General features: G+C 39.4%; 1 protein-coding gene across 4 annotated transcripts in view; it reads left to right on the plus strand.

Moving 5' to 3' along the window:
• The window catches only part of TP63 (tumor protein p63), a 140,189-nt gene that overhangs the window by 98,211 nt on the left and 25,347 nt on the right, over positions 1-16,631 (plus strand). For all 4 annotated transcript variants that reach the window (XM_036242866.1, XM_036242867.1, XM_036242864.1 and 1 more), the window contains 4 exons: positions 11,900-12,086; positions 14,196-14,311; positions 15,296-15,405; positions 16,068-16,204. In XM_036242866.1, the coding sequence (XP_036098759.1) occupies positions 11,900-12,086; positions 14,196-14,311; positions 15,296-15,405; positions 16,068-16,204 (550 nt within the window). The remainder of the gene's footprint in view (positions 1-11,899; positions 12,087-14,195; positions 14,312-15,295; positions 15,406-16,067; positions 16,205-16,631) is intronic.

Consider the following 16,631-nt stretch of genomic DNA (forward strand, 5'->3'; position numbering starts at 1 on the left):
TGCATCAAGATGGTCCTTGTCGCTGAGTGTTTTTGAGCAAGTCTCTTCTCGTTTCTGGGGCTTGGATTTCTCCACTGTAACCGAAATGGCTGAACTAAATGATCTCTAAGCTCTTCCTGGTCTAACTTTCTAAGAAAAGCTTAGCAATGTTATCTTGAACTGTACATGCCTTAAAACAGATGACTCAATACTAGAAACATAAAATCAAGTTCTTGGTTTAAAATATCATTTTGTTTTTTCTATAGAAACTCAGTATGAAGTAGTTGTAAAAAGTATTAGGTTTCCGGAAGAAAGGAAATCTGACTTCATCCCCACATTGGCCAGATTTAGTTGTGTCACCTTTAGAAATCATTGTTTACAGGATTGCCCTTCTGACCTTCCAAAATAAGTATAGCCCTACATTTAGGCTTGTCTCCCTCCAATTTTTCTTCAGAATATATGTCACAATTTTGGAAATAATGTATTTACTGGCAGTGTTTTCTTTAAACCAATTCACTTAGGGTAAGGATACTGCTAGGTCCTTGGTATCCAGGACAGAGCCTGGCATGAAGCAGGTGCTCACTAAATATTTGAATTAATGAACCAATTTCACTTCTGCAAGTCCAAGTTTTATATCTGAAAATTAAGTGGAGAAGAAGCTTTGGACAAGACATGCTATGATGTTCCTCCTGGGTTCTAATATTTTATTTCTATATTTTCTGTCTTCTAAAATCATAAGCCTGCAACAAGTTTATAGGTTGTTGCTGCTCATGCTAAATTTATTCGTTAAAATTTTTAATTAAGAAATATTTGAAAAATAGTAAGTAAATTTAGACCCCTTGCTATCTACCAAAATGTTAAACATTTTTCCATATTGCTTTAAATGTTTTTTTTTTTTAATCCTCACCTGAGGACATTTTTCCATTTTTTATTCAGATAGAGTGGGAAGGAGAGAGAGGAAGAGAGAGAGAGAAACATCGACGTGAAAGGGACACATCGAGTGGCCGCCACCTGCACAACCCAACCAGGGCCGGGGACAAACTGCAGCCAAAGTACATGCCCTTATCGGGAACCGAACCCTGGTCTCTGTGGACTGCAGGCTGACACTCTAACCACTGAGCCAAACCGGCCAGGGCAATGTTTCTTTAAATAGACTATTACAGATAAAACAGAAGGTCTCTCTCCATTCTATCTGATTTCCCTGTCTCCTGCTATTAAAATAAATGAAATGCATCTATGTGTAAGAACATGGAGAAATCTTGAAAACATGAAAAGTGGAAGTAGCAGATCACTAAGATTAAGTTTGAACAGTGTAATTTAAATACATTTTAAGGTCCAGCCGGTGTGGCTCAGTGGTTGAGCGTCGACCCATGCACCAAGAGGTTGCCAGTTCGATTCCTGGTCAGGACACATGCCCAGGTTGTGGGCCCGATCCCCAGTGGGGGGATGCAGGAGGCAGCCAATTGATGTTCTCTCTCAATGGTATTTCTCTCTCTCTCTCTCTTTCCCTCTCTAAAATCAATAAAGGGGAAAAATATTTTTTTAAATAAATACATTTTAAGGACTCAAAGTTATAACATGTATACATATGGATATATGCGCATGTATTTTCAAATGTATGGAAGCAGATAAATCATATTCATTCATTTTTTTCTTAAATGAATCCAATAACTTAGCATGGTTTAACATTTAGTGATCACTAGCCAATCAATATGAGCTGTGCGATTCATTGTAAATGATTAATGTTCAATCTTCAGCAAATGACTGTTATCTGGCAACAACTCCTTCCTGATGAAGTTGAAAAAATGTTTTCACAATACTCCCCAAATTACTTAAGCTACATTAAACACTTTATGTGGAAAATCTTAGAAAGATGAGCTTCAGCAATTATCCATAATACATGGCTTTTATGTTGCTCTTCGCAGTTGACTAAGGCTGATACCTATAATTTTTCCTCCATTCTAAGAGATGTATATTGTGTAAATTTTTTTCTATTTTAGGTTTATAAGAGGTGAAATGACTGCATAAAAGCCTAGGGAGTAAATAGAAGAGACAGAATTTAAATCTTGTTTTTTAACAGCTAGTCCAGTGAAGTTGCTTACTGTTGTTGGTGTTGGGTCCTTTTCCAATGTTCTTGGCTTTGAGAACTAAGCCCTTTCCTCTTTCACAACAAAACTGGGCTATTAATGCCACTGTTACCTCATGTTATTTTATTTTCTTTGTCCATAATTAAAACTAATTATCCTTGCCCTGGCCGGTTTGGCTAAGTGGTTCGAGCATTGGCCCTTGGACCAAAGAGTCATAGGTTCGATTCCCGGTCTAGGGCACATACCTCGGTTGCAAGATCAATCCCCGGCCCCAGTTGGGGTCCTATGGGAGGCTACCAATCAATGTGTCTCTCTCACATCAATGTTTTATCTCTCCACCCCTCCCTCGCTCCCTCCCTCCCTCCCTCCCTCTCTATCTACAAAAAAAAAAAAATCAATGGAAAAATATCTTCAGGTGTGGATAAAATATAAAGTAAATAAAACTAATTATCCGTTCCTTTCCTGTTTGTTGAAGAGTCTATTAACTAAGCCAGGTCTCATTTAGCTACTGACTATTGGGAGCCCTATATTAAGACTAACTCTCATTTATTCTGCCATAATTTTAGAAAAGGGATAAGCAAATAGCATATTTGTGCAAGCATCTTCTTTCTTAATGAATAACAACACTGGGTCTGTTTTTGTGCTTCCCTGCTTATGATTTATGATGAAACCAGTAGACTGACATTTATTTATTTGTTTATTTTAGAGAGAGAAGAAAGGAGAGGGAGAGAGAGGTGGAAACATTGATGAGAGAGAACATTGATTGGCCACCTCCTGTATGTCCCTCAATGGGGATTTAACCTACAATCTGGGCATGTGCAGATAGAAGCAGCGACCTCTTGGTGCATGGATCAACACTCAGCCACTGAGCCAAACTGGCCAGGAAGTAGACTGACTTTTTTTTCTCATCCTCACCCAAGGACATTTTTGCATTTATCTTCAGATAGAGCCAGAGGGAAAGAGGGAGGAAGAGAGAGAGAGAGAGAAACATCGATGTGAGAGAGACACATCGACTGGTTGCCACCCACATGACCCCAACAGGGGCAGGGGACAAACTGCAACTGAGGCACACACCCCTAGCGGGAACCAAACCCAGGACTCTTCGGTCTGTGGGCCGATGCTCTAACGGCTGAACCAAACCGACCAGGCAATAGACTGACTTTTAGAAGTCTAAAACATTTCTTCCATCTCTCCATCTTTTAATTAATTCTGTTGCCCTAGGCTGGGCTCTCATCATTTCTTATTCTTAATTAAGGCTCTCTTCTTCCTACTTCTCTTGAGTTCTTGCTCCGACCAGCTTTGTTTTACTTAGAACATAGAGCTGACTAGGCCTTTCCCCTGCTTTACAGTCCTCAGTGACTCTTCTTTGCCTACTGGTGGAGTCGACCTGTCTCTTTTAACTTCTGTGGCTCCTCAGAATCTGGTAAGTGCCTTTCTGGCTTAGACTCGCTGCTCTCTGTTCTACTCCATGTCCCAGCCCATCTGTGTATCAACCATAGTCAGCATCTCTGTGCTTACACTCGTGATGTTCTTTCTTTATGGAAAGTCTCTTTCTGCCTCTTGGCCAATCCCATTCTTGGGTGCACCATCTAATTAGTCAAAATCATGTCTTTTAACACCTAGTTTAAATATCACAACCTTTATGAAGCCTTTCGTCTGTACTTTAGTGGAATACATTGACTTTTCTCTGTATCTCTTATTTCCAACCAGTCTATGAACAAATCTGGTTAAAGTACATCCAGAAAACAACTGCTTCTCAACAACACCACTGCTGGTCTAAGGCTCTCTCCTGTTTTACTTGGGATATTTGCAGTAGCTTCCTTACTGGTCTCTCTGCTTCTCTCTGTGAACCTTAAAGTCTGTTCTTCACATAAGAGCCAGAATCTTAGTAAAATGCAATTAAACCATGTCACCTTTTCAAACCTCTCCAGTGGCTTTTTATCTCATATCAAGGAAAGCTGAAGTCCTTAACCCTGGCCTATAAGATCTTCCATTACCTGGCCCCCATATTCTCGCTGATTTCTAAGTGTACCCCCTATCACTATAGCCTTTGCTCACTGCTCTCCAGTGGCACTGGCCTCCATGACAGGCATACTCACCACAGGACCTTGGTGCTTGCTGTCTCCAGTAACTGAAACACTATTTTCCCAGTGTATGTATGAATCATTCCAGTGCTTCCTTGAGATTTTTTAAAATATCAACTTATCAAAGAATCCTTCTCTGACAATCCTAGATAAAATAATATCCTCCTCAGCTCCTAACCCCTGACTTTTGACTCTCTCTTTTAAATTTACTCTGACTTTTTTTCTTTTTAGCATTTAATACCATCTGACATTGTGTTTATTTGTTTATTCTAGAATGCTAGCTCCTTTAGAGCATGGACTTTGCTTATGTTTATTGCCGAACTTTGGAACTTAAAATAGAGCCTTGAATAAAGCACTCACTCAATAAATACCAAATTTATCGGCCAGTAGTTAATTGCTTTATTGTGTGTAAACCCATAACACTCTTTACTTACGTCTGCTGTACCCTGTGTAGTTGTGTAGTTTATACTTCACTCTGCCTCTAAACTGTGACCCACCTGAGGGTGATAGATTTTTTCTTTCAGTTTACTTTATGTTTCAAAGACTATCACTCATAGTGAGGATACACAAGTGTCTGCATTTTAGGTTTTTTAAAATCTTTCTCCCTGTTCCAAATATAGAACAGAGTACCTGGTACCATGTAGTATATGTTTAGTAAATGTATATTTGAGAATCACTGAATGATGTTCAGATGGGAGATCAATATATTTAATTTCTAGTTTACAATGGCAAGTGATTAGCAGATTCTAATGTAGTCACTCTTAGCTTTCCACTAAAATATTATTAATTCTGGGGAAAAAAATGCCTAATTAAATCGGACACTCAAGCTGTTGGCAGAATCCTGTAGCAATTTTATTACTTAAAAGGCTTATAGAACTGAATTGAAAAATGTCAAAGAGACATGAAGGACACAAATACTAGCTCTGGCCATATAAATGCTAAATAAATGGAAAACTACAGAAGCAAATTAAGAGTCAATTTTTTTTTTTTTTTTTTTTAAGGAAAACAAAACTAAGTATAAGGGAGCATCATTTAAATGAACTGAAGAGAGCAAAAAGCATCCTAACAACTGGAAAAGATGTTCATAAGATTGCTTCAGTACCAAGCAATAAAACTAGACAGTTGAAGAAGAAAATAAAGCCTAGAGCAGCAGATGCTGATGAAAAGTTGACTGGATAAGGATAAAAGGGATGTAGAGGAGATAAGGAGAACATTTGAAATGCAAAAAATAAAAATAAAAAATAAAATTATCTGTACTAGAATAGAACAGAATTAACTTAGGAACCATATGTATGCTATGGGACACAAACTTGAGGAGTTTTTCCATAATGCAAAGGAAACAATGCTAACAGTTAGTGTCCGAGAATATAAAATGCATGGTGGATAGAGAATGGGGATCCAAAGTAAGACTTACATGTTCCTGGAAACTAATAAGAGCAGAAGGAACAAAAATATAAATAAAAGAAAAATTCAGTTGAGTTTAAGCATGTAAATTGAAAGAGCTCACCAATTTCCAAGCAAGCTCAAGAATAAAACAGCACATTTAGAAACATTTTCCCTTTTTTTTCTTTGTAAACAAAATAATGAAACAAAATTCTGCAAGGGTCTAGGGAGAAATATGCAATTTACTAAATCTAAAGGAAGAAGATTCAAATATATTCAAATATATTGCAGACTTCTCTACAACACTAAATATCCATTGACTCAACTATCCGGTTACAAGGGATCCAGTTAAAACTAATAGATGTACTAAAGATTTGTGTATGACAGTGTAGCCTGTAGTGTTTTTAACATTTTAAAATGGAAATAAAATTTATACTGTATGAAAAAGGCATGAGTAAATGGTATATTCCTTTTTAATGTTGTAATTGCAACCACTTAAAATTATATTTTAAAATTCAAACATGCTCATGATATGTTAAATAAAAAAAGGATGCCAAACATTTTTATGCCCCAGTTTGTGTAAGAGTATGTGTGTGTGCACGCGCACGCGCATAGAAAATAGTTTAAAATGTTAATGGTGTACAAGATTTGTTTACCGAAAACTATAAAATATTCATGAGAGAAAAAAATTCCTGAGATTAAAGGTGTCCTAATTAAATGGAGATCTGTATCATGTTAATGGATTAGAAGACACAATATTGCTCAGATATCAATTCTGCCGAAGATGACCTATAATTTGATACAGTCTCATCTAAAATTCTACCATGCAATTTTGTGGGAATTGACAAATTGCTTGTAAATTTTATATGGAAATTCAAAGGACCTAGAATAGGCAAACCAATTTGGAAAAGAGGGAACAAAATTGGAATACTTAGATGATCTGATTTTAATAGTTGCTATAATAAAAGTAGAGTAATTCAAAACGTGTAATCCCAAATGTATTAGACATATAGACCAATAGAATAGAAGGCAGTGTCCAGATGAAGACTTGAACACACATGGTCAATTACTTTTCAAAAAGGATACTAAGGCAATTCAACAGGTATAAAAGATAAAGACAATCTTTTCAACAAATGATCTTGAAACAATTTAGTATCAATTAAAAAGAAAATGAGAAAGAGGAAGAGGGTGGTGGGAAGTACAGGACAAAGAAGAGACTGAAAATTGATATAGGACTAAATGCAAGAGCTAAGATCATAAATCTACAAGAAAACATAGAAAATCCTAACATTGGGTTAAACCGAGATTTCTTAGGACACAGAAAGCATGAGTGTTAAAGGCAAAATATTGATAATTCTTCACAATTAACTGTTTTGGAGAAACACAGAAACGGTGTAAAAAAGGCAAGTTGCAGACTGGGAGAAAATATATTTTAAAAAATCCTATCAGATAAAGGACTTGTGTCCAGAATATATAAAAACCTTTTCAATTCAAATTAAGAACGCAAGCAACATGATTAAAATCTATAAAGTATGAAAGACTTGAAAACCAAAACTCTTCGAAAAAGAATAGCAAATGAGTATATAAAATAAATATAAATAAAAATATATTATTTTATTTTATAAAAGTATAGTTATAAATGTAGTATATAAAATAACTGTATGAAAATATGCTCAGCATCATTAATCATCTGGGAAATATTCATTTAAAATGCAAGGAGAACCATTACATACCTGCTGGAATGGCATTAAAACTGACAATACCAAGTGCTGGCCAAGTGAAACCCTGGTATGTTGCCTGTGGTAATGTAAATGCCACAGCTTCTTTGTAAAACAGGTTGGCAATTTCTTATACAGTTATGCACACAGTTACCCAATGATCACACTTCTACATCCTTATCCAGAAAACTGAAGACGTTTGTCCTCACTAAGATTTATAGCTGAATAGTCATACAGTTTTATTTATAGTAAATACAAACTGGAAATAATTGAATTGATAAATAATAGAATTCCACTAAATAATAATATGGAATGCTTGGATTAATCTCAAAAACATTATGCTAAGTGAAAGAAATCAGGCACATTGGTTATATACTGATTTATTCAATTTTTATAAAATTCTGAAAAGGCAAATGTGCAGGGAGAGAAAGCAGGTAGCTAATTGCCCGGAAAAAGGTTGGGGAGAGAATTAACTGCAAAGGGGCACACCATACTTTTAGCAAGGGAGGGGGTGGAAATAGTCTATATCTTGATTGTGATAGAGGTTACTGAAGTGTATACAAGTTTCTAAAGTCATCAGTGTACACTTAAAATTGACATGCTTTAGCCCTAGCCAGTTTGCTCAATGGTTAGAGCATCAGTCCTTGGACCAAAGGGTCTCAGGTTCGATTCCCAGTCGAGGGCACATGCCTGGGTTGCTGTTTTGATCCCAGGCCCTGGTCAAAGTTGTGCAGGAGGCAACCAATCAATGGGTCTCTCTCACATGGATGTTTCTCTCTCTCTCTTCCTCCCTCCCTCTCTCCCTCCCTTCCTCTCTATCTAAAAATCAATGGAAAAAATGTACTCAGGAGAGGATTAAATAAATAAATGTACTTTATAGTAAATTATAACTTAAAGCTGATTAAAACTGAACAAAGCATACACACCCAAAAGAAGAAATTAGGCGTTGGAATTAAAGAATCTTAAATCAATGTTGGGATCATTTCAGATGTGAATGTGAAAAGTCCCAGAGAGAAAGAGAGACAGTAAAAGAATTATGAGGTGTTCAGCTTACGGTCTATGCTGACTTGCATCACCCAGGTATTTAAAAATCTTGGTAGAGATCAGATTCCCAATGTTTGTGATTTTGAAGGAGCCTGGAAACTTGGTGAAGATGATAGTAGCAGTTTGGTAGGGAATAAGGAAGCAGGCAAGTCTAAGGAATTATGAATATACTCTAGCCTAGGAGACTGGATTTGGTACTGGAAAGATATTCAACATCATCACAGAGCCACTTAGCACAGTGACGCCAGCACAGCGGCAGAAGCTTGGCTTTGTAAAGAAACAGCCACGCCAGACCCCTTCGGCCCCTCGTAACTGAGTGGCAGGCCTGGTGGTTCAGCCGGAAGCAGAAATCTGGATGTTTCTTGGCCCTGGTCAGCTATTTAGATGTAGTCAGTATAAAACCCTCATCACTAACATTAGAAAATCTGGTCTGGAGTACTGGACCAGTGCTAGCTGAGACTGGTAGCTAAATGGGCCTGGTGTGGTGTGAAGCACAGAGGGAAAACATGAGTGTTCCGGTCAGGGCACCTTCGAATTGGGGGTGGCGGAGGTATGGTGTATTTGAGGCATTCGGAGATTTGCACTGGTAGAACATGGGGTGGGAAATGTGAGAGTTCGGGGGTCAGGGGAAGGAATCAAAGAGATGGGGCTAGCACACGAAGGGCCTTATAAGCCGTGCAAAAGCGCAGAACCTTATGAATTCCCCGCATCCTCATAACAGTCCTAGCAGACAGCCGGCACTAGGGTTCAAGGTGACTTCCAGGGCTTTTCCCTTCTATCACCTGTTGCCTCTCCCTGCAATTAAATGAGCAAACATTATTATACTGAGAAATAAAAAGAGGATTTAGAAATGTTAAGTAGATCACTTTTGAGTTCCATTTTTAAAAAGATTGTATACCTTTAAGTTGGTTTTTTAAAATAGCCCTATTGTTGTGAATTGGAACAGTGGGAAAGTACAAATATTTGCATCCCTGAGCCTGGAGAATACGGAGATGAGGGACTGTTACCTGATGAGGACAGACTCATATACTGGTTGCTAACCAGCTCTTCTCTGTGATCTCAGGAAAGTCTTCTCTGTGCCTTAATTGTTTTAATCTGTAAAATGGGAGTAGAAATACTGATCCATTATCTGTTACCTGGAATTCTGAAATTCAAAGAGCTCTGAAAATCAAGTTCGGTTTTGTTTTAATTTTATGCCTGTGCCAAAATGTTGGGATCACTTCAGATGTGAATGTGAAAAGTCTCAGAGAGAAAGAGAGACAGTAAAAGAATTCAGAGGTGTTCCAATTTGCAGGCTCTATTGAGTTGAATCACTGGGTATATTTGGGGGTGAGATCCAGCCTGAAGTTGAGGCTTTTATAGTCATTTCTCAGATGGTATGCATATTCATGAACTTTACAGAAATGTCGAGGTTTGGTTACTGGGCACTGTCCTAAGCCCTGCTGGAGCTGTTTATAATATATATGAACTTTACTCCGTTTCTAAAAATTAAACAATTCTGGATTCTGAAACATCTGGCCCCAGGGTATTCAGATACAAGATCATAGACCTATAATACCTTCCTCATAGGGTTACTTGAAGGCTCAATTTCTTTCAACAAAATCCAGAAAACAGAGAAGCTGTTATTATTTATCAACATTAAAGTTTAAAAATTAGATTCACTTCTCTCACCCCTGAGGACAAGTGAGGATTAACACCTGATGAGGCCTGAAATGATTCTTAATACCCATGCATTTTTTTCTCCAATTTTTATAATACTTCTGTATTTTAGTCTATCAAGCTTGAGCTATAGTATATCAGTTATTGAAATGGAATGTTTCTCTTAACTGTCTTCTTCTGAACACTTTTTTTTTTTTTTTTTTTGCAATCTTTGCATACTTGGGTGGATGCATTATTTGCCTTCAGGTGTTACCTGAAATATTGACTTTTCAGTCATCTTTCCTGAGGTGCATCTTATGAGACACATGGTTAGAGTGCAAATAAAATGCCTTATTTTCTTGGAGTCCTCAGTAAAAGTCAGTTCTTAACATGTCCTAAGACAACAAATTTGTTTTAAAAAGTCATTGATTTCAAACACCAGAGCAAAAATATCCATCCAGATTTCAATCAGTGCTTCCCAAGAAGAATTTTATTTTTGTGATTGATATTTTGGCATGCTTCCTATTTCTTCAAGCTGTCTAAAACCATTCTGCTGCATTTAATCCTTGACCTGCGGGCATGGAGAACTGATTATGCAATGCGCTTCTAATATTAGGAAGTTTTTAACTGAAAATTTCATGTGCTGAAATACTTGAGCTATAAAAAAAAAAATCCTTTAAATACATATTATATTTCAAAAGGAAGAGATACAGCACTTATTTTTAAATGTGCTTTTTGGTAAGATATTTGCTTTAGTCAGAGTTGGGTTGGAGCATATCAATAAGGACTCTTTGCTACTTTGACTCCTAATCCCCTGTGTCTTTCCCCTGGAAGGGTGTTGCTACCAACTTATGATTGCCGTGTGTGTGTGTGTGTGTGTGTGTGTGTGTGTGTTTACCCTTGTTTGGGAAAGTGTTACTAGGTGCTCCACTCCTGGCTAGCAATTCTAGTGCCTGGGTGATTTCACTCCAGCATCAGAGTGAGTATGAACACAGTGATGGGGGACTGACCCAGACAACAGGGGAACTAAGATTTAATCATGTATAGGATTAGAATGGAGACTTTCTATACTGGTTCAGAGGTGGAAAGAGAAAGCAGCACAGGACAGAACTTTTCTTTCCCTTTTTTTTTTCTAATTGGTTCTAGGTCTCTTGCTTTCTCCATGCTATTTTGCCAATTTCATAACCAACCAACCAATCAACCAACCACTGAAATTCCTCTCCCTGCAGAAGGACGTATGGGCAGGAGAGGTTTCACTCATCTGTGAGTGGGAGAATCTCTGTCTTGATCCTTTTGCTGCCATGATTTGCTGTGTTTCATGAGGCCAGACCTTTTTTCATGAGAGTCTAGAACCAAATGATCACTTCTGGACTTTGCATTCTCTCAGGCTGTGACATTGAAGATAAGTGCGGTAGTTTGGGGGCACTTTAGTTTTGTAGTTTTTCTAGCAGGTTAACTTTTGGGAAAATGTCCTTACATTCTGCCAGACATTTCATCTTCAAAAAAATAAAATGTCCCCAAACCCTAATTCCTGTGAATCTCTCTAGAGTATTGTAAGGGCAGGGTTTATTATAATGTTTAATATCACTCAATTCATGTGAACATTGTTTTTTCCATTTAGTTTCTAGTGCTCTATAAAGCGGCTCCTGGTATTAATCATTAAAACCCCTCTGAGACCCCGTTTCTTCATCCTGAAGAAAGGACGGAATGTTATAAATGTGTTTTGAAAAATGTGAAACCCTTTGTAAACATTGGATTTTATTTAAAGTAGAAAAATATTACTTTGATTAATGAATCTTATTTACTCTATGAAGACTGCTCGTGGTCATGTATGTAGTAGCCAGTGGTAAACACACAGCTATCAAGGCTGTGAAAGGTAGACATAGGTCCTTGTTCTGATTTGGGATGTAACAATATGTCCTGTTGGTTCTTTCCCTCCCTCCACCATTGGCCCATCTCTAAGCAGTATTCCACGGAACTGAAGAAACTCTACTGCCAAATTGCCAAGACATGCCCCATCCAGATCAAGGTGATGACCCCACCTCCTCAGGGCGCGGTCATCCGAGCCATGCCCGTCTACAAGAAAGCTGAGCATGTCACCGAGGTGGTGAAGCGGTGCCCCAACCACGAGCTGAGCCGTGAATTCAACGAGGGTAAGGAGGAGAGGATTCTGTGGCTGTTAAACTAAGCTCCTTGAAAAGAGGACCTGGGGAGACTTGTGTCTGGAGCCCACTTACCTGGTTCCATCCTCTGCAATCTGACGGCAGCTCCGTCTACCTTTATTGGTTGACAGAGTGCCTGAGAGCAATGATCAATATATTCACAACTTTCTCAATGACTCACAAGGATTGAACTATTTAATTTGATATTAGTAATTACTAGATAACCTGGACTTGCCTCTCTACCTCCTACTGCTTATTTTTTCTTTTTTAATGAGGAGGTGTAAGAAGAACAATGTAGCATTTGGTCATTAGGTCTGTTCAGCCCAAGCTAGGGAATCCGGCTTTAGTGCCTTTCCCAGAGTGATGCCCAAGCCTGCCCAGGTGAGCTGGAAGGTAAGAGGAAGGAGCATAAAAGATGAGCAATATGAAGAAACCGAAGAGCGAGGTGGGAAAGAAGACAAATAATGGGCAAGAGAAATCTAAGCCCGGGAAGGGGACAGTAAAGAGCAGTTTCTTGGGCCACCTCTGAGGTCTCTATCCATACCTCCGTTCTGAGCCACAAATCCAGCAACTGCTTTACAGAAGCGCTCACTGTTTCCAAGGGCTCCCTGACCTTTGATCTTCTAAGGTTTTGTGAAAAGAGTCTAAGTACAGAACACAGAAAAGGGAAAGGATAGGAGAATGTACATGGATCATCAGAGAGTGATGCAGGTGCAGGAGGGTTGGGAGTTGGGACACTTTATATAGAAACCATATTTAAAATGGAAAGATGGTTGGTAGCTAGAACATATGAATGTGGAGACTGTAAGAGATGATACAGAAAAATTAATAAAGAAAGAAAAAGAATGTATAGAAATTTCAGATGAGAAAATAAGGTCTAAATCCTCCCACCTTAACACAACTGATCTGTATATATTAATTTCTAGTCCTTTTTACACAGCCTCCTTATCCTTCCATACCTGTGCCTCTTGCTTTTCACTTAACAGTATGCCATAAGGATGGTTTCTTAGAGTTAAACTTTATTATGGGATTTTGTAACTGCTTTTAATCCATCATAATGACATAACTGTTTATTTTTTTTCCTCAATGTTTGACATAATAGCTGTTTTTAGGAGCTTTTTTTTGCCATAATAGATGATGTTTCAAAGGGCATCTTGATACACTTAGTCCTTTACTATTATTAAATATCAATTTTTGTGATAATGCATGGTCAAAAGCTGGGAATATTTTTATGGTTCCCAACTCTTGGATCAGTTTCTTGCTTTTGGAGCCCTGTCTAACAGCATAATTTTGTGATACTTTGCCCACGCTGTTTTAAAAAATTGCTTTTCCTTGCTTATTCTCCAACCTTGGGCCCCTTCAGCACAAGAAAAACCAGTAAGTTTCTCATCTTTATGACGAAAGCAAGGTCTAAAGTTGGAGACTTTATAAGGAGAAAAGAATAGGCAAAGGGAAAGTGATGTTCTTGCCATCTGTATTTTTCTGGTCAATTTTTGAATACTGTTTCTCAAGCTTATTTTTCATTTAATTTTTTTCCCCTTTATTTATTTTAGAGAGAGAGGAAGTGAGAGGTAGAGAGAAACATCGATGAGAGAGAACATTGATCGGCCGCCTCCTGCATGCCCTGCACTGGGGATCGGGCCCACAACCTGGGCATGTGTCCTGACCGGGAATAGAACCAATGACCTCTTGGTGCGTGGATTGATGCTCAACCACTGAGCCACACTGGCTGGACACAAGCATATTTTTTAAATTAACTTGTTTTTTTTTTTCCTTCTATCTTCCATAATCTAGCAAAATCCCCTCTATGGATCCAGTTAGAGATGTATTCAGAGTTCTCTAAAATCTTGAATTATTAGCTTCCAGCACCAGAAACATAGGACTGTTCCCTGAAATGTATACGAGCGTTCCAGTCCTTTCTGTTGTAGCGGTCGGGACACCTTCATGTGTTAGATACCTGAGCAGGGTCTTTTCCTTTTTTTCAAGGATGTGTATTTCCTCTATGAAACCATTTCTTCGGCCAACATTCTGCCTACGCTGTTTCTTTTTGTTTGCTTTGAGGGTGAAGAACTAACTATTTTTTTAATCTCTGTTCTGCAGGACAGATTGCCCCTCCCAGTCATTTGATTCGAGTGGAAGGGAACAGCCATGCCCAGTATGTAGAAGACCCCATCACAGGCAGACAGAGTGTGCTGGTACCTTACGAGCCACCCCAGGTAAAAAAGACAAGGACTGGGCCAACTTGGGAGAGCATTCATTTCAGTGATAGAGGGGGTTTCAAGCATCTGTTTCTGTCTTAGTCATTCTTATCAAGTATGTAACCTTCATTATCTCCTCTCTCCCTCCTCCACACACCACTTTTCTACCTGCTTGAGAATTCCTAAATTTGTACTAAATTAGCCTAGTAACATGGCTCTGTGCCCATGTTCCCATATTAAAGCCTGATAATCATTGTGCTTACAACTAGGTTAACACATGACCTTGTCTTATCCAGAGAATTTAACTGGCAATTGAGGTGGTCGTGAATGTGCGCCAGTACTGGATGCAAATGGGAGACCCTGAGAGGGAGCGATCTCTTCACTAAAGTTCAAATGAGCAGGTGGCAGATTAGAAAAGCAGAATTCTGGTAGAGGGAGACCACTGTCCTGGTTGCTCCTTGCTTTGTGAACCTCTAACTGTGACTCCTCCTCTCTGGACTTCAGTTGCCTTATCCATAAATAAGCACTTTGGATTAGATGATTTAATGCTGAGGACCTTTTAAGCCCCAGTGTGTTATTTATGGAAGTGTATCTTCAAATCTATGTTACTCTGTTTTATCCACATCGGGAAAATATCCCTGGAGCATTGCTGCTATTTTTGGTAATGTTTTCAGCTCTCCCTGTATAGCAATATTCATATATGGGGTTAACCCTGTTTGAATTGGGTGACATGTATCGGCTTGCAAATGAATTGGGTCAAGGATGATTTTTTAAAGGCCTGTCTCCCCTAATGTAGTGTCCAGGGCTGCAAACATTAGCTTTCAGCTTCCCAACAGGAGAGGCAAAGAGGAACAACGATGAGTTTTAGCCTGTGTTCCTAGAAAAAAAAAAAAGCATGATCACCTCATCAGAAGTGGATTTGTTTAAAGAGAAGGAAGTACTGAGAAGGAAGCAAATTTGGTCAGATCATTGTTAACACAGACTCCTTTTCCCCATGTTCAGGTTGGCACTGAATTCACGACAGTCTTATACAATTTCATGTGTAACAGCAGTTGTGTTGGAGGGATGAACCGCCGTCCAATTTTAATCATTGTTACTCTGGAAACCAGAGAGTAAGTGATACGTGCAGAATTGCCATTCTGCGGACACCCTGGGCAGAGGGCGAAGTGAAATTGTGTTTGCTTTATTGTTGCTTTTGCATGTACAGCAGAGAGCTAGCCTTGAGTTTCTCCCTTGTGCTTTAAATCCTTGCTGCAAATACTTACCTAAAAGATCTAAGAAAGTGGAGACAAAACAGGGTGGGTAAACATGGAGGGGAAGAAGAGGGAAGGCATGCATGCAAGTCGCTTCATACCTGAATTCTTGACATTTAACTGGAATGGTTTGTGATTAGACAGTGTTTGTTTTCATGTGGCCCCCGAGGCATTTAACAGTTTCTTTGAGTAAGTCTGGGCCGCCTAGGGGAGTTTTATCCAGAGACATCCACTGGCTTAATTCAAGCTTCCTTCAAAATACGTAGCTAAATACAGCTGTGCAGCTAATGGCTTGGAGGTTCTTTGCAGAACAAATGGAATGTTGTTGACGAATACAGCTCGTGGCATGTGCGCACTTTCGTGTTTTGCCAAGTGCTTTGGGGGGGCACCCTCAAAGCAGCCATGACTGAGCTGGGGGTGGTGGGAGATGGGTGATGACCAGCAGTGGAAATGGGAGAACTTTAGGGAACTTTTACAGTTCTTTTCATTTGACCCTTCCTCCCCTTCTCTCCGATTCCTAGTGGGCAAGTCCTGGGCCGGCGCTGCTTCGAGGCCCGGATCTGTGCTTGCCCCGGGAGAGACAGGAAGGCCGATGAAGACAGCATCCGGAAGCAGCAGGTCTCGGACAGCACAAAGAACGGTGATGGTACGAAGCGCCGTAAGTAGCTGTAGTGGCCAAATGGAGTAGGGTCAAGTCTTACCCAGACGCAGGGGCTGGGTGGTGATCTGTGAGAAGCTGCGTGATAGGACCAGTGGTCTCTAGGGCCAAGTATGACTGAGGCCCCGGAGTCGGCAGCAATGGCTCTGGCGTGGACGGAAGTGTTCAGACGGACCCGAGGTGTGCACGACAGCTTGGCAAAAACAGAGAGTCGTCGTGTGGGGTTCTTAGTCCAGCAAGCCTCAAAATGTGACCCCCAGGCCAGCAGCATCAACAGCATCTGGAAACTGGGGAGAGATACAAATTTCTAGTTCCCAGACTTGCTGAATCAGAAACTCTGGCTTTAAGGTCCAGCAAGCTGTATTTAGTATGCCCTCCCAGGGACTCGGATGCGGCCTGAAGTTTGAGAATCAGTGTCTTAGCCTGT

The sequence above is a fragment of the Molossus molossus genome, unplaced genomic scaffold, assembly GCF_014108415.1.
Source record: "Molossus molossus isolate mMolMol1 unplaced genomic scaffold, mMolMol1.p scaffold_m16_p_5, whole genome shotgun sequence".
Lineage (NCBI taxonomy): Eukaryota > Metazoa > Chordata > Mammalia > Chiroptera > Molossidae > Molossus > Molossus molossus.